Source organism: Corvus kubaryi, unplaced genomic scaffold (genome assembly GCF_017639235.1).
Source record: "Corvus kubaryi isolate FWS band 111438036 unplaced genomic scaffold, C.kubaryi_AGA036_p1.0 41058, whole genome shotgun sequence".
NCBI lineage: Eukaryota > Metazoa > Chordata > Aves > Passeriformes > Corvidae > Corvus > Corvus kubaryi.
Genome location: NW_024581233.1, coordinates 4,201 through 21,383, shown reverse-complemented (window position 1 = coordinate 21,383; position 17,183 = coordinate 4,201). Strand labels below are relative to the sequence as shown.

General features: G+C 54.0%; 1 protein-coding gene across 2 annotated transcripts; it reads right to left on the bottom strand.

The window, feature by feature from the left end:
• Positions 1-1,418: 1,418 nt before the first annotated feature.
• On the bottom strand, positions 1,419-17,120 carry LOC121672189 (matrilin-4-like). Of its 2 annotated transcripts, XM_042044752.1 has the most exons (11): positions 17,037-17,120; positions 7,707-7,823; positions 6,162-6,731; positions 5,697-5,819; positions 5,110-5,232; positions 4,887-5,009; positions 4,629-4,751; positions 3,759-4,172; positions 3,265-3,417; positions 2,407-2,511; positions 1,419-2,230 (listed from the first exon to the last, which is right to left on the bottom strand). In XM_042044752.1, the coding sequence occupies exons 2-11, from the start codon at positions 7,780-7,782 to the stop codon at positions 2,172-2,174; spliced, it is 1,869 nt and encodes a 622-aa protein (XP_041900686.1). In that variant the 5' UTR covers positions 7,783-7,823; positions 17,037-17,120; the 3' UTR covers positions 1,419-2,171. The 2 variants fall into 2 exon arrangements, with proteins under 2 accessions (XP_041900686.1, XP_041900685.1); XM_042044751.1 differs by having other exon boundaries at positions 4,629-5,009.
• Positions 17,121-17,183: the final 63 nt, after the last annotated feature.

Sequence of the window (17,183 nt, the reverse complement as noted above, 5' to 3'; positions counted from 1 at the left end):
AGGGAGCAAAAGCTCAGAGTGGGGTCCCAGTCCCACACCACCCCCCCAGCCCACCCTGGAAGTCCAGGGGTGTCCACCTCAATGGAGTGGCACTGTACCTTCATTGGGACAAAAGTGATCATCCTGCAGGGATGGATGGCAAGATCCAGGCAGCAGGGACCGTTCAGGACTGACGGGCATGTCCTCAGAGGAGAGTGAAGGCTGTCACGCAGTTCTCTAGGAAGTTTTAACTGCCCTGTAGGTGCCATCATGGCTTGCAGAAATTCAAGGCTCATTCCACTTTTTGCAAAAAAAGGGACAATGATAAACCATTCAGGAATTCTCCTTGGAAATCTGAACACTGGCTGTTTGTTGCAGCTGCTCATTTTCATGATTCAGGGAATTCAAGGCACACTCTGCTGTGGGCAATGGGGACCGTAGAATGAAGGAATCCCTGAGTGGTTTGCCTTGGAAAGGACCCTGAAGATCATCTCATTCAAACCTGAGCTTCCTCCCACCAGACCAGGTTGCTCAGAGTCCTGTCCCCCCTGGCCTTGGATGTTCCCAGGGATGGGGCATCCACAGCCTCTGTGCACAGCCTGGGCCAGAGCCTCACCACCCTCAGTGCTTCCTTAAATGCAACGCAAATCAACCTACTGCAGTTGAAAGCCATCCCCCCTTCTCCTCCCACCACAGACTCTGTTGAACACTCTGTCCCCATCTTTCCAATTGGACCCTTCAAGTCCTGCACGGCTGCAGTGAGGCCTCCACAGGCCCTTCTCTTCTCGAGGCTGAGCATCCCCAACTCTCTCAGCCTTTCCTCAGAGCAGAGGGGCTCCAGCCCTCTCAGCATCCCTGTGGTCTCCTCTGCAGTCCCTCCAACACCTCCAGGTCCTTCCTGTGCTTATGACTACAAAGCTGGAGGCAAGGATGGGTCCTCGAAGGGCTGCAGCTTCATGGTGAACAGTGGGGAATTTTGTGTTATCCCTTGAAAGGAACTAAATGCACTCTGGTGCTGAGAGATAAAATGAAGAGAATGTCAGAGTCCTGCTGTCAGTGGTGTTCTTTGTGGACTCTGCAGGGATCATCAGGAGCAGATCCCGTGTGTTCCCTTAACCCAGCACCCACCCCAGAGGAGCTGCAAAGGCACCTTGGCCAGGCCGTGGGTCCATGCCCAGCTCAGCTCGGAGCTCCCTGTGCTCCCACAAGGACAGGCTCCAAGGCAAACCCTGCCCATGGAGGCACAGCATCTGTGCTATGCTGGCTCCTTCCAGCTGAGGCCAGGCCTGCAGCACCCTGGGGTGCCAAAGAGCAAAGATTTTCCCAAAGGATTTCTGGATCCTAGTGTTAGGAGATGCTGCAAAAGCTGGAGACCCCATTTCTGACACAGAGGTGCTTCTGTGACCCTGCAGCCCAGCTGAAAGGAGAAGAACATGTCATACAAATCTTCAGGGTGTTTATTTTCAGGATAGAAATTCCTTTATATAAAAGAAGAGTTTAAAAATAGCACTACCCTGCTCTCAGAATTAAATACACATATATATATATACACACATAGATATTGATAGAAAGAATAATTACCATTTTGCTATGTGATTACAAAACCAAACAAGATTAATACCGATTTCCAAACTATCCTGCCAAACCAGGGCAAGGGGATCTAAGAATTCCTGCCACCCACCTTCCCATGGGAGCCCACCTGGGCACCACACTGGGAGCCAGCTGGGCATCAGGCATCCCCTGTGCTTCCTGCACCACCCAGCAGTCCTTGCCCCGCCACTTGGCAGCAGATGCTGAGACAACAGAAGCTCTCAGGGTGACACCACTGTAGGTTTTTTCTCTTGCAAAGCAGCCTGCCAGGGTCCAGGGGGACTGTGCCATCCCAGTCACTCTGGGGGACACCAGGTGTCAATGTCTGTCCAATGACCAGCCTGCCCACCTAGCTGTTCCCCCTCATCCCAGACCTGCCAAGGAATGACAACTGAACCCCTTTGCAGCAGGGGCTTTGTTCATGTTCCTTTTTGTGTGTTTTTAGTATTTTTGGTTTTTTAAATACAGTCCACGCTTCCCTGGGGATTTTGCAATACAAGAACAAACACTGATGCTGTACGATAACCTAGCAATAACAATGTCATGTAGCTACTGTACATCCATCCCTGTGCCTTGCCGAGCACTGCAGCCCTCTGCCAGGATCACTTCTTGTTGGCGATCTGCTTTTCCAAGTCTTCAAGTCTGGCTGTCATCTGAGCAAGTGAATGTGCTAAGGAAAAGCATGAGCCAGACAGTCTACTGGGCAAAGGGCTTTATCCCCTTAAAAGAGCCTTAAATTTTCCCCCCTCCCATTTATCTATCGCTCCCTCCCCCATGTGCGCCCTGTCCTCAGCTGTCCTGCACCCTGGCAAGCCCAGGCATCACCCCAAAGGATATTTTTCTCGGTCAGGCTCTGCAGGATGGCCACGGTGTTCGTCTGGAACTGCACCAGCGCCTCGCACTCGCACGGGCTGCGGATCTCCGTCTCCCCTTTGCCCTCCTCTGTGACAGCGGGGTTTGGCTGCAGTCAGACCACGGCCCCACAGTGCCCGGCTTTCCCTTGTTCCCAGACAAGTCCCTTGTCCCTGCAGCCACCCACCAGAGCTCAGGGCTCTCCACACCATTTTGCCCTCTTTTTTCAGCCTCTCTGCTCTCTGCCAGGCTGCCCTGCTGATCCAGCAAGCTCACTGCCAGGCATCCCACCAGGCATCCCACAGAGCTGTCACACGTGTGGTCACGGTGTGCCAAGGACTGCCAGTGCTGAGCTTCACTTTGCCTTCAAGCTGGGGTGGCAGGGGGCATGTTGACTCCATATCTGCAGCCCTGTGGCAGTCTCTGGGGACTGGGGGAGCCCCAGCCTGTCCCAGGGCAGGGAGACCCTCACAGTAACCCTGTAGCCAGCAGCAGCAGAAGCACAGGTCTGAACAAGGACACAGGCCACCTTCACAGCATCCCTCAAGGCAGGGTGCCACTCCCAACTTCTGCCCATGCAGTGGCACTGGGGTGGTCGCTCACATGAATAATTTTGTATTAACCCCCCCCTGTTTTTTAATTAATTCCCCTGGCTTCATCTTGTCCAAATCCCTCCCAGAGACCCCACAACAGCCTGGTGAGATCCTGAGCCTAGGCTCACACCAGCCCATCTCAGCCTTGGGATACTTGATGCAGGGTGACAGACACACAAACCACCCCACTGGCTCTGTGGGGACAGGAGGGCTTGGGGTCAAGTCCCCGGGTGTGGCCAGGAGCACCCACCTGGGCAGATATTCAGGGAGAAGTTCTCCACAAGGTGGGTCATGGTGGTGAAGTCTGCTGAGTAGGAGAAATGCTGCTCCACTGGCTCAGAGGCAATCGCTCTCAGCTCCTCTTCCACAGCTTTTCCAACACCCACGGCAAACATGACAATCCCTGTGTGGCAAGGATAGATCCTGAGCACTGCGCTGGCCACCCCGCAGCAAGCAGCCCCAAGCCCAGAGGGAGCAAAGCCGAGGATGCAGGATTTTCTCTGGGCTTCCCAAATACACAGCAGGGATTTGGGAAGGACAGCCGGGAGCATGGCAGCACTGCAGTGGTGCAGGCTGCTGCGTGAAGGATGCTGCTCAGACCCTGTGGTCAAAGCAGAGCATGTCTGCCCTGGGATGCAGCTCCCCAAGGCTGGATACTGTAGTGTCTCCTGAGACAGCCACCCCAAGGAATCATCCCGGGATGCCCAAAGCACTGCAATTTGGGGTTCCCCAACCCCCCTGCACCTGATTCCTTTGCTCTCCTGGCCCATTCGGAGATGTCATCCTGGGAGCGTCCATCTGTGAACACCAGCCCGATTCTGGGGATGTTGTGGGAGAGAGGCCTGGCACCTTCCAGCTCGGAGAAGCTGTGCTCCACCATGTGCTTGAGGGCAAGGCCTGTCATGGTGCCTTTCTCCATGTACTCCACATCCATCACTGCCTTCTTGATCTCATCTGCACTGTGGTACTTGTTGAGGGGGAACTCGGTGCGGACGCGGCTGGAGTACTGCACCAATCCCACCCGTGTGCCGTGGGGGGACACCTCCAGCAGGTCCACGATGCGGTTCACAAACTGCTTCACCAGCTCAAAGTTCTGGGGCCGGACACTCTTGGAACCATCGATCACCATCACGAGGTCGACATGCCCAGCTCCACACTCTGTGGGCACAGGGGAAGGTGAGAGAGGACCAGCCTGGCCATGGGCACTGTCAGAGTGAAGGTGTCTGGGGCTGGGGCTGAGCTTTGGAGCTTCAGGACACTGTGGGAACATCCTGGACTTCAGCTGGGAAGGAGAGCAGACCGTGCCCAAGGGACTCAGCCCAAAAACCTCCACTGACATTCCAGCACCGCGTGAAAGTCTTTCCTAGGTTTCTCTTTTCCTGAACCCTTCCTCAAAGCTGTTGCATCTTCTGGGCCGTGTCTCTGAGGACACAAGCATCCATCCACACAGCAACCAGGGTGCTCCCTCAACCCCAGCCAGCTCTCCACCCTCTTCCAGCCTAGCTTCGAGTCCCAACTGGGGACAGAGCCCCCCAGCCCAGTTTCAGCAGAGCCCTCTCCAGGAGCACAGAGCCGAGACGAGGAGAATGTCAAGAGCTGTGTCCCGATACTCACTGCTGCATGTCTTGCCGTCAGCCTGGAGCTGCTGGCCCTCAGGGCACACGCAGTGGTAGGAGCCCTCCGTGCTCACGCACTTGAACTCACAGCCGTGATCCACCCCGTTGCAGAGGTCGGTGGCTGGAAGACAAGCCAAGGGCACGGGGTTATCCCCATTCAGGGTGGTCTGGGAACAGCCCTTCCCCTGGGGCTGGGCAGGACATAAAGGCACGTGTTGTACACACAGCCTGTGCCGTGCAGCACGCCAGGACTTACCCCTGCAGGACTTGCTGTCGGGCTGGAGCGTGAAGCCGCTGCGGCAGCGGCAGTAGTGCCCGTTGGGGATGCTCACACACTCGTGCTGGCAGCTGTGGTTTCCGAAGCTGCAGTAATCAATCACTGGCGAGAGAAGGAGAGTGATGGCAGAAAGGAAAAGACAAGAGGAGAGACAGAATGAGAAGCAAATGAAGAAGGGACAGGGAGGGAGACAGTCACTTACTAGTGCAGCTCCTCTTGTTCTGGCTGAGGTAGTAACCCGGCCGGCAGCGGCACGAGTACGACCCCCGCACGCTGACACAGTGGTGCTGACAGCCGTGCCTCCCGTCCGCACACGCATCGATGGCTGCAGGGGAACAGGACACCCATCACCCTCCTGTCTCCCAGACTCGCTGGGGCAGTGGGGCAGGAATGATCCAGGGCTTCAAAGCAGCTCCCAGCACCATGAAACAAGGAAAGGTCCTGGTGTGGTGGTCAGACCAACTAACATGGCTTTGTGCTAAAATCCAGGGAAAAAACACTGCACATTTTGGTGCTGGGATGTGAATCCTCTGGTATTCACTGCCCAGACCCCCTCATCTGACAGAGAGCTGGTTGTGCCCACGAGTCCCAAGTGTCCCATCTCAGAGAGGTGGCCAGGATTTAGCAGTGCTGAATATCTGCAGTCATTACAGACCCGGGAGGCAGGGGGCCCAGTGAACAGAGCACCCAGGCTGCTGCTGGCCTCCCTGGCCATGTTCCAGCTTCCCTCCATGGGACCCATAACTACAAGCTCCCTATGAAAGTTCAGATAATAAAAAGGGTTTTTACGGGAACAGGTCTTTCCATCCACGTTGAGCCTGTGGCCTGGGTTGCACTCGCAGTAGAAGGAGCCAGGGGTGCTGATGCAGCTGTGCTGGCAGCCGTGCTCCCGCTCCATGCACATGTCCACCCCTGCAAGACAGAAGGGGCATCAGAGTGGCCCAAAGGCACGCCAGGCACATGGGGACCCTGGCTCTGGCATATGCCCTGTCCCTGCAGCAGAAGCCAGTGTGACAACCCACACAGCCCCAGCCTTGCCAGGCCCAGTGCTCACCCACTGATTTCCAGTGCACAGACATGGACACTGTGCAGTGCCCTGTCCTGGCACCTCCTTGGGGAGGTTGCCTCCCTATCTACCCTGCTCCTGGCATGGGCAGCCATCCCAAACACCCCTCTGAAGGTCACCTTCTAGCCTGGATGAGGAGCAGACACCAGGATCCCCCTTGCCACTTCACATCAGCGGCTTTCACCCACCACAAAGCTTGTCCTGGAACTGCTTGGCGAACTGCTGGATGAGCTCGAAGGACTCCACCAGGAAGACGTGCTCCTCCAGCGGTGGGGAGGCCATGGCCCGCAGAGAGTTCATGTCTGCCCGCTGGATTCCCACAGCGTAGATCTCGATGCCAGCGTTCCGGGCCTGGGTGGCCACCTCAGTGACACGGTCCTGGGGCCGCCCGTCCGTCACGATGATGGCAATGCGGGGGATCCTCTTGTGCAGAGGGCGTGCACCCTCCTGCGTGGTGAAGGCCACGTTCATGGCGTACTGGATGGCCAGCCCCGTCATGGTCCCCTGGGCCAGTGGGATGATGCTGTTGATGGCTCTCTCCATGTCTGCCCGCGTGAAGAAGGTCTTGAGGGAGAAGATATTCTGCACCTGGCTGGAGTACTGGATCACTCCCACCCGTGTGGCGTTGGGGCCCACGTCCAGGTTGCTGATGATGTCCATCATGAAGCGCCGCATGGTCTCGAACTCGAAGGGGCGCACGCTGCGGGAGCTGTCGATAACAAACACGATGTCCAGGGGACCCGTCCGGCACTTCAGTGCTAAGGAGAAGGCCAAGAGAAGGCTCAGTCCTGTGGCTGTCCTCAAGGAGCAGAGACATCTCTGCCTGGTGGCTGGGGGGGGCTCATGAGGGATGGAGAGAGCAGGTTTGGGCAGCCCCCACAGACCAGCACCTTCCCACTGCCCAGTAAATCCACAGAAGGTGGTGGTAGAGTGGAAGCAGAGCCAACAGGCTGGGGAGACATACCCTGGCTGTGGGTTGTTGTGGTTGTGTTTTCTCAAGGGCAGAAAATGAGACAGTAAAAAGCAAAGCTAAGGGCACACACTTGGCAGAGATTGAGCCAAGGAGCCTCTCTTGGACATAAGGATGCTACTTCCAGTGCAAACTGGGAGAGTGTTTAGCAAGTGAAATGCCAATGAACATATTTTGCTTAGCCTGTGTGCACCCAAGCGTGGGAGAATTCGGCCCTAATTTTAAGGAAACACTTTGAGTCCTTTTGGGATGACACCAATCTTAACTGCTCTGAAGGTCTATGATACCTACCTGCTCCTTCCTCCATTTGGTGCCTTCACTGTTTTTAAACTAGAATTGATTTAGATCCCTCTGCCCTGGGAGGAGAGAGGCTGGTACCTCTGGGTTTGCTTTGTCCCCTGCACCTGGAAAGTCAAGCAAGGAGGAAGCCTGCCCTCACAGCTGTGCCTCCTGCCAAGGTCACAGTCCATGGGCAGGAGGGTGACAAGCCCTGAGCAGGGCTGTGTCGCAGCTGAGGAGGTGCCCAGAGCCAACAGCACCAGAGCCACCATGCTGGGACCAGGCTCAAGCTCCCACCTTCTGGGGCAGCACTGGGAAGTTTGGGTCCCACTGCTGGGGGGATCCTCCATCCTCCTGGGGATGTTCCCAAAGAAGAGGCATCATGTCCCCCCACGTCACACAGCAAACTGTCCTCCAAGGGCTCCACTGCCCTGATGTTCTCACTTCTCTCCCCTCCAGGCACTCCCCACCAGCCAGAGCTCACCTGCAGGTTTTGGTCTGGCTTCTAGTGTTGTCAGGAGAAGCAGGAGGAGAGGGGCAACAGGCAGGAGCTTCATCATGGCTCTGCAAGACCACAGAGTTCCAGTGCTGGCAGGATGTGCTGCAGGGAGAAGACAAGGTGCAGTCAGTGCTGAGGGTGGGCTGAGCCACAGGGCAACATTCACCTGTGGTGGGTGTCCCCAGGCAGCGCTAAAAACCCTAAGCAGCAGCAGCAGCAGCTCTGACAGATCCATCCCCAAACTTCTCTGAACCCACATGGAATCATTCCTGTTCCAAGGACTGGCAGTCTCAGCACAGCTCAATTTCATTACAGTAGCAACACTCTGCCAAAGGGTCTGATTTTCTGCTCTGGGTGGAGCTGGCTGTTGGACAAGCCTTATTTTCACTTGCAAACCAGGCAGATGGGATGTTCAGCCAAATGCTTTTTCCCTGACTGTGTGGCTGTTCTCTGCAGCCAGTGGGGAGTGGGAAAGATGCACACAGGGAGGGATGCAGAGAACCAGCCCTCCTGATACTCCTGCATGGGAAGAGAAACCCCCAGATGAAACACCAGCACAGACAATACCTTGTCAGAAGTCTCTCAAAGTCACTGGCAAAGATAATTTTTCCAAGAAGTTCCTTTCTCTGCCTGTTTCCAAACTCCCTTGGGAGAGCAGAAGCCTCTGCAGGCAGAGGCTCTAAGGGTGCCTGGGCAGGTGGGCTCACACCTCTTCCCCTGGGCAGGTGCCCAGGCACTGCCAGCCTGCTGCTCTCCTTCACATCACTTCGGGGTCCCCACCACTCTGCAGCTCTCCCTGTCCTGAAGGTTTTTCCAAGGGAGGTTCTGCCCCTCAACAGTTTTTTCATGTCTTTAGGGTGGGATCATAGGGAGAAAAGGTATTTAAACTTGTTACCCAAAACCTCAGCTTGCCACTTCTCTCCCTCCTCATCCACCTCTGGGTTGCTTTGCCTAGTCTTGCCTTTCCTGGCTCCTGCAGGGACATGGATTTATTTAGTTTATTTTTATTCCAGCTCTGGTTGGAAACCCAAGGTGCTAGGGATGGAAATGCCACAGATAATGTGCCTCTCCCCAGGAGACATGCAGTGCCAGGACTGGGCACAGATACTGGAAGGGTGCTTTTACAAAAAAAAACCACACAAAAACTCATTTTATCAGTAGTTATCAGCCGATATTTATTTAGCCCCAGGAGGTCTCAGTTGTAATTCATCACCAGGGTTGCTGTTTAATTGCTCAGTGGTTACGTGCAGCCCTGAACACCACGTCTTTGATAGCAGGGACACTGATAATAGGTTTCACAGCTGCATCTTAAAGCTGTCTCGAGACTCAGTGTTCACACCTGGAAAAGTATATTAAAGAATTAGGAGGACAGAAAAGGGATACAAGAGGAAACTGGGATCCAGAATACCCGTCTCAAAGTGAGAGACGTGGCCTTTGCCTGGAGGTGAGCAGCCTACCAGCCCAGGACCAGCTGGGACACAGTGACTCCGCAGCAGTGCCAGGAGCTCCTGCAGAACCGTGCAGGGGAAGGGCCAGTGGGATCACTCTGGCTGAGGGGATGAGCAGGGACAGCAGCCTGACAGGTCTTTTCCTGGAAGCCGTGGGCCTTCCAGAGGTGAGCTTTGCTTTGTGGCCAGGAGTGCTCAGACACCTGTGTCCCCTCACCACATGGCAAGCAGAGAGGCAAACAGTCCCTCCTCCCCCAGCTTCATTTCCCCATTCATTTAGCAGATTCTTTTTCCAGTGCTGCTTCTTTCCTGGGAGAAAGCACTCACTAACCACTAAATATTTTTGGGACAGCTATGCCACCTAGAACATTTCTGCAGCTCTGTGCTCTCCACACCTCCCTGCAGTGGCAGGCTGCTATGGAGTCTGTGTCTCACAGCATCCAGAGAGCTTCAAAGACAGCCCAGAGGGAGGAATGAGCTGTCAGGCCAGGAACCAAGAAGGAGAAAACCAGTTCACAACTGATCTATTTTTAACAGCATCTCAGCTTTGGATGAAGTCTTGGCTCTCCCCACGGCTGGAAGGGCTGATGCTGCCTGGACAGGGCAGGGCATGGCAGCTCAGCCATATATCCAGTGCTGGTCCTGGCAGCAGAGACCCAGCTGGGACAGTGTCCTGGTCCCTGATTCGATTTAACACCCAGTCCTGCCCCAGCAGCAAGGGGACAGGGAAGCAAAGATGATGGGACAGATGTCCCCCAGTATCTCTCCCACCACCCCACACTTGGCAACTTCCCTCTGCCCTCACTTCCCTGGGGCTGACTTGCATCCCTATGGAGGGACTCCTCGCACCCTGAGGGATCCCACGCCACCCTCTCCAAGCCCCTGCAGGAGTGGGAGTGAGATGGGTGGGAAGCGAGCGGCTGGCAGGCAGGTGCTGCAAGGCAAACACAGCGCCGGCTGCAATGCCAGAGACCTTGAGATAACACTGAGCTATAAAGGAAAAAAGGTCCAGGCAAGGTGAGTGCTGCTGCCTGGGCTGGCTCAGCCAAACCCTGCAGATGAGCTGAGAGGGACACTTGGACATTTCTGATCAGCGCAAGGGGAGAAACAGTTACTGCTTTCACTGCTGAAGGAGATGCTCAGTACATGGTGCAAGGAGGGTGACCAAGGGGAGAGCCACATGTAAGGACAGAAGGGTCACCTCCTCTTGACTCTCCTCGTGATCTCAGCCAAGGAGGACATGGAGATGGATCCCCAGAGACAAACAGGTAAGCCAGCACACCTTCCCTGGGCACCTCCACCAGCAATGCTGCTCCCCAGGGCAATTGCATCCCTCCCTGCTCCACCACTTGTCTGTCTGCTCTCCCTGCCAAGTGCTGAGTCTCAGGAAAAACAGCCGCTTCAGGTTTCAGCATGGCCTCCTTGGCAGCTCTCTCCTGGCTACAGGTTAACAGAAATACTCTGAATATTCCCCTCCTGGTTCATCCAGATGGTGGCGTGTTGGACCTGGGCACATCCTCGCTTGGGCAAGGCCAAAGGACAGGGCCTGGCAGGGAGTAGGGTGAGGAATGCTGCCAGCTCCCTACCCTCCTTGCTATTACAGGGATGGGGCCTTTCTGTACTGAACTGTAGAGGGGATGAAGAAGATGGAGAAAGGAGGGGTGGAAGTGCGTTCACAGCCCAGGAAAAGCCCTGACCGTAGTGTCACAAGGAGGAAAGCAGGTTGTGGACCAAGGCTATGGAGCCATGCTGGCTCTAGACCCTGCAAGAAGCCGGGACAGGGGATCACCATGTGTTGCAAGGAGTGGGGAAGAGCTGGGAGCCTGTGAGCAAGCACCAGCCAAGCCAGAGGGCTGCCCCTTGTAGCAGGGCTGTGCACAGGAGGAGGCACACTCAATGTGTCCAGGCACATGTGGCAGGACACAGGGCACTGATGCCACATGTGCTACCATCTAATAGCCCCTATTTCTGTGCTGGAAGCCTTGGCCGATGGTAGAGCAGCCCTAGACATGATGTTGCTGAGATCACCCTCCTCACCTGCCTCTTCATGCAACCTCCTTGGCTCTGCAGAGCTTTTCTTTGTGGAGACCCAACCAGGCACTTCTGGGAGGCTAAAATTCAACTCCATCAGTGTTACTTGATGAAAATGTCAAAAAAACCCGACCAAAATATGGCCAGGAGTCCCAACCCATAGTCCTTTTGCTTAGGACACCTGAGTTCTGCCAGGACAGCAGCAGAAAGACAGCAAGAGCATCCTCAAGCTGAAGGATGGGGAGAAAAATTGTGGTGTCCTCAGCAGGACAGCAAGTCATCATCCTTCAAGTCCATGCCTGAGAGAAAGGCTGCCCAAAAATGCACGTGGGACCAAGGGAGGAAGACTGATGTGGGTCTTGCCCCAGGGGACAATGAAGCAACCAGAGCTACCTGGAGAGATGCAGACAACTTACATCATTTTGGAGGCACCTCTCGATGCCAAACTTTGCTGTAGAAACATGAATGAATTGCTGGCACATTGTCCTTCTATTTGCAAAACCTGCAAGCAGTGTGAAAGGATGAGGCCCAGGCCAGCCCTGGAGCTGGATCCACCCTCTCCTGGAGGGTTGCCCAAGGGTTGGTTTCTCCCAGCATAATCCCCAGTCTCAAGGTGCTCTCTGCTTGCAGGTGCCCAGCTCTCAGTGCTACCCCTGCTGCTCATGAGCACTGAATCCACCCTCAGGACCATTTTACAGGAACCATTGACCTTACACTCAACCACAGCTCCAAAATCTCAGTGCTCATCCCCCACAGCAGCTGGGGGACAAGTGGCAAATCCCACCAGAGAGGACAGCAATGCAGTTTTCAGAGCAAGGAAGAGTCAGGGAGCACAAGTACATCAAGACCATGGAAATGGCATGAATTTCCAGCCCCAAAGTGGTTTTTTTTCCCCCCTCTTTAAGGACTGATGTGTCCTTGGTTTTTCCCAAACACATGTGGGAGAACCAGAGCAGACTCTTTCCAGGACATCACAGTGCTCTCCGGTTACCACTCTATGGCAGCTTTACTGGGCCAAGTGCCACCTGGAAGGACACGTTGGTTGAAAAACAAGGCTGCATTTCTCCAACAGCACATCAAGGCTCCAAACCCTACAGGAGCAAATCAGCAGGAGCGCTGTAACAGGAAAACCTTGCTGGATGCAGAAGGAACTTCTCTTTTGCTCTGCTTGCTCCCCACAAAAGCCTAGTCCCCATTTTATGGGACCCACTCCTGTATATTCACAGGGAGGGCAGGTCCTTTTGCAGGCTGTTTAGCTGATGTCTTTGACTCACAGCTCATGGACTCATACAAGTCCTGACAGGTTTATACTGTGACATGACATTTGAAGTCCCCTTGAGAGGGAAATGCTGGGTGTAGGAATGGACAGAGCATCCCCTTCTAGATGTTCTCCACAACAGCACATGGGGTCTTTCTCTGCCATCAGTCTACCTCTAAAAGACCTCCCAGTGCTCTGCCACTCACCCGGCAGGAAAGCCTCTTGCTCAGACAGCCCTGCACTGAAACAAGCTGTGTACCTGGGCTGCTTTGGCAACAGCTGCCACAAATAAAAGCCACATTCACTTGCAAATTAAAATGTTAAAAATCTAGCCAAGAGGAAAACATGTCTGCCAAATCCCCTTGTTCAACTAATCGTGTCAGAGATGGCTCCTGTTTCAGGAGTGCTGGTGCCATTTCTCTGTTCCTCTCTGTCCCACTCAAGACCTGTAGGCTACACTTGTCCCCTGAGCTGCACAACAGGCAAACTCAGCCCATCTCCTAACTGCTATTTTCAACAAAACTGGAGACATCTTGGAATACTCTGATTTTGGTGAAGAGTGATCAACAAGGGACAGATCCACCTTACTGACTCTCTTTAAAAAGCAAATGCTCTTCTGCAAACAGGTCCTTGGAGGACAGCTGAGCTGAGCCAAGAGACTTCAAGCTTTGGAGAGAAGGATGTCCTGGCCATCCAGAAGCTGACGCAGCAATCCACTGCCCAAGTTCTTGTTTTGGGAGGAAGGTGTTAGAGAGCATTTTTTTCCCCAGAAATATGCATGTTCAACCACAAAGGAAAAGAGTCATGGCCCAGATCAGCTAGTGGGCTGGTGCAGAATTTGTCAGCTGAGCTCCTGATGCAGCAGAGCTGGTATGAGATTGATAGTTGCTAGCAGGACATCTGTCTCCCAAATCTGCTAGGACCACTATCCCCAGCTGACCTCCAGGAAGTTTACATGGCACAGACAACCACAGAGGCCGCCTGCTATTCCAGCCCCGCAATCATAGATTCATTGCCTGACCTCCTTCTCTAAATCTTTATATCATATTTCTCACTCTAGAGATGTGACTCAATGTGTTGGCATAAGAAAACACACCAGGAGAATATTGTTGTGCCTCTCCCCTTTATCCTACCCATCCTGCTATGTGTTTAATTGAAATAGCAGAAGGTGAGGACCGTTTGGCGGCTGCAGAAAGGCATGCGGGGACTTTTTGTCCCTCCTTAGAACAGAAAAGGAAGCTTTGTGTAGATACTTTTCACAGGGAGAACCTCAAAGGTAGCACAGGAAATGTCTCACACCTAACTTCACAGCTTCCATGTCCCTCTGGCAGCAGCAGAACTGGTGTCCTAGAACTGGGATGCCATCACCCCTTAGGAGATGCACCAGAGAAGGGCTTCACCAGCAACACAGTGGGCTGTGGCCTCCCTTCTGCCCATGCTGAAGAGCAGGTAACACTTTGGGGAAGCCATCCAAGTTCACCTGCAGGTGTACGAGCTGTGAATTCCCAAAGGCAGAGTTTTTCCACTTGTGGACCCTGGCTAATTTTCCAGCCCAGAACAGACCCTCGTACAGCAGTTTATCTCTGCTGTCAACAGATCTGCTCCCACTGGTTCCTGCCAGGAGCCATGGACTCCTATGGGTCCACAGACTACACTCAAAGACTCCTGAACTTACACATTGGCAAAGTACAGCGCAGCCCAGAGAGAGAAAAGCTGAAGTCTGGAGAGAAATGGAGGTACTGCCACCTCTCTGCAAGGGACAACAGCAGAGCCCTATGGATTTCCCTGATGGGCACCAGAGGGACCAGGCTAGGGATGGACTCGTATGCGCAACCAGGGGCTTGCAAGGCAAGAGGATCAGAGGTTTGCAGACAGGCAGGCAAAGACAGAATGTTGGTGGGGAAGATGGATTCAGACTCCAGTAAAGAAACACCAGGAAGGACAAGCTGTGTGAGAACCATGAAGGTTCAGACACAGGGTAAGACACAGCAGTCCAGAGCATCCCACATGGAAACACTGCCTTCTCTGTGAACCAGTCTCTGGAGTCTCCTGAGCACACACCTGTAACCCTCTCCTGCTTTAACAGAGCTGATTTAAAACCTTTTATATTTAGCCAAGACAGGAGAGAACCAAAGCCTTCTAACAGCTAAAAACATGACTTGGCACCTAAAGGTACATCTGTGCTGTGAATACCTACAGAGGGGCAGTGTTCACCAGCCCACAGCATGGGGTTGGTGAGCACTGAGTCGGGGGTCCCCATGCCCAGCAGATCAGTGGAACCCTTATGGCAGCTGCATGAGCTCCCAACGGAGCCCAAGTGCTCAATTTGCTATTGTTTGGAGGCCAAAGTGGAGAAAACATGATTCCTGAGAGGTAATGACAAGTGTCAGCAGCCACTCAGCCTTCTGGCTTGGCTGGAGGAGACATCTGGCATGAGAGGGCCCAACTGGTGCTGGGGGAGTAGCTGACTTTTATGAGTTTCTTTATAAGCACCACTCCATCTTTTTTTTTTTTGCCGTGTTTTTTCTAGGTCCCATTTATTCAGTCACGGTAGGGCTTGTCTGTAAGTCCCATGTGTGTGTAGATACAAACACTACTGATCTCCCCTTCATGTTTCAGCTCTATTCATCAGGCATTTGTAAATGGCATTTTATGAGTGCTGAGTTTTTAACACGGCAGGCACGCTGCTCCAGAGCGAACAAAGAGGCCCCTATTGGAAACTTTAAAGATGTTTAAACAAAGACTTCTCTTGAAAACCTTTAACCCCTAATGCCACCCTCAAGGGAAACGCTATGTTATGAGCAATCAGAGCACAAACATCTTCTGTGACCACAGATTGCCTACAACAGGCTGCCTTGTTGGCCACGGCTCCTCTGTTTGCTACGGCTGCCAACCAGGGCAGCTCCTGAGCCCATCTTGTACTGAGCACATACGGTTTCTTTAATTCTTCAACAACAAATGAAAGTTACAACTTCCACAAAAATCAACAACAGCTTTTTCCCGTTGGATGCAGCAATACCCTGCCTGCTTCGATGAAAAGTGTTGTTTTACTGCAAACACCAAGATTTGTCGCATGTTTTCCAAATGGGAATTTGTATTTCAGATGAGGCTGAATTTATCCATATCCTGGTGTCAAATATCAGGGCCGAGATCTGAGAGGTTTCCCCACACACAGCTTTTTGCTGATATCAACAGCAATCTAATGAATTTCTGCAGAGATCGCAAGAATCTGCTTGTGAAATGCAGATTCTACTTTTTATTGAGAACCTGCACACTCTCTGCCTGGAATTAATTGCTCCTGTCCTTGAAAAAAGAAAAAAAAATCTTTACTATCAAGAGATGCTACAGCAGGTCCCACAGGAAGGGGTCCCAAAGGGAGACCTTCATAATAACTTTGTGGATAATCTGGGTTTAAGTGAAGCAAAAATCCAGTGTGTTTAAGCAAAAGAGGTGTGTTTAAGCAAAAGAGGCAAAGCCCTGTGCCTCCTCTCAAAGTTGGGGCTCAGAACAGGCCCCTCTCATGGACGCCTGCTCCCCTCAGTCCCACTGCACACATGTGGTGGCTTCCATCGACATGGGACAGTCCTGTTTCCCTGCCAGCCTCCTCAGCCACACTGCTTCCCACTCTGCAGCCTGCCTCCTGAATGGATTCAGCTGCTCTCTGCACCACAGCAAAGACTGTCCCTGCAGAATGAGGGGCAAAACCCCAGCAGAGCACATAGCACCTCACTGTGTATCTGCTCAGCTCCGCTGGTCTCACACGAGTGCGTGTCCACACAAATGCGATGAGTGCAGAATAATCTGATTTTCCAAACAAGTTTTCCCGTGTAGTTGCTTGGAACAGAAGTGCCCAAAGCTAATTTTATCCCGTGAAACGGTTGGAATGATAAGCCGAAGGTGGGTGATTGCTTGTGCAAACGAGTATGCACAGACCCAATTTTCCAGTCGTGCAGAAACGGTGCATAACAAACTGAGGGTACACTTCTGAGCTTATCTTTCTGCAGGATCTCGATATCCTATTGCTCAGCATGCCTTGTCCAGGTGTACCAGACCTTATTATTCTCTGCTAAGAGATCCTTGGTTGTATAAGCAGGGACCTGCCCGGCAGGTAGGCAAAAGGTGAGCAGGGCAGGCAGGCTGAGCCATCCCCACAGCGCAGAAGAGTTCACATCCCTCGAACAGCACCGAGGGACGGAGCGGGTACCATGCCCCGACCGCCCCACCGAACACAGCCCGGCACCGCTGCGGGGACCAAGCCCGTGCGGCCGGGGCTCGGGAAGGCTACAGCCCACAGATGGGGAGAAAAATCCTTTGGGGCAAAGGCTCTGCTCTTCCCCTCCTCCCGGCTTTGCTGTCTGCTCCTGACGCTCCCCTTCCTGCCAGCCCCGCTCCAAGAAAAAGCCCTCTCGGAGGCTGCCAATCTCCGCAGCAGCGCTCGGCGCTGCGCACAGCCCCGCCGCGCCGGGCTGGGATCGGGACCGGGACCGTCGGGACCGAACTCACCCGCAGCCTTCTCACCCTCCTCCTCTCCTCTCCCTTCCCGCAGGGGCGGCGGTGCCCGCGGAGCCCCTCACTCACCCGTGCCGGCCGCGGAGCCGCTCCCCGCCGCGCTGCTGGCTCAGGTACGCGCTGCGGGCGGTGCGGGCGGTGCGGGGCGCGGGCGGCAGCAGCGGCGGGAGGCGGCGGGGCCCCGCGGGCAACGAAAGGAGGAGGGTGAGAAGGCTG

Bases quoted from the DNA above. Each gene is read 5' to 3' on its own strand.
- LOC121672189 (XM_042044751.1), bottom strand. From the start codon at position 7,782: ATGATGAAGCTCCTGCCTGTTGCCCCTCTCCTCCTGCTTCTCCTGACA. The intron at 5,010-5,109 runs GTAAGTGACTGT...TTCTCTCGCCAG, and splicing joins GAACAAGAGGAGCTGCACTA to TGATTGATTACTGCAGCTTC. The intron at 2,231-2,406 runs ATATCCTTTGGG...TAGCACATTCAC, and splicing joins GCAGAGCCTGACCGAGAAAA to TTGCTCAGATGACAGCCAGA.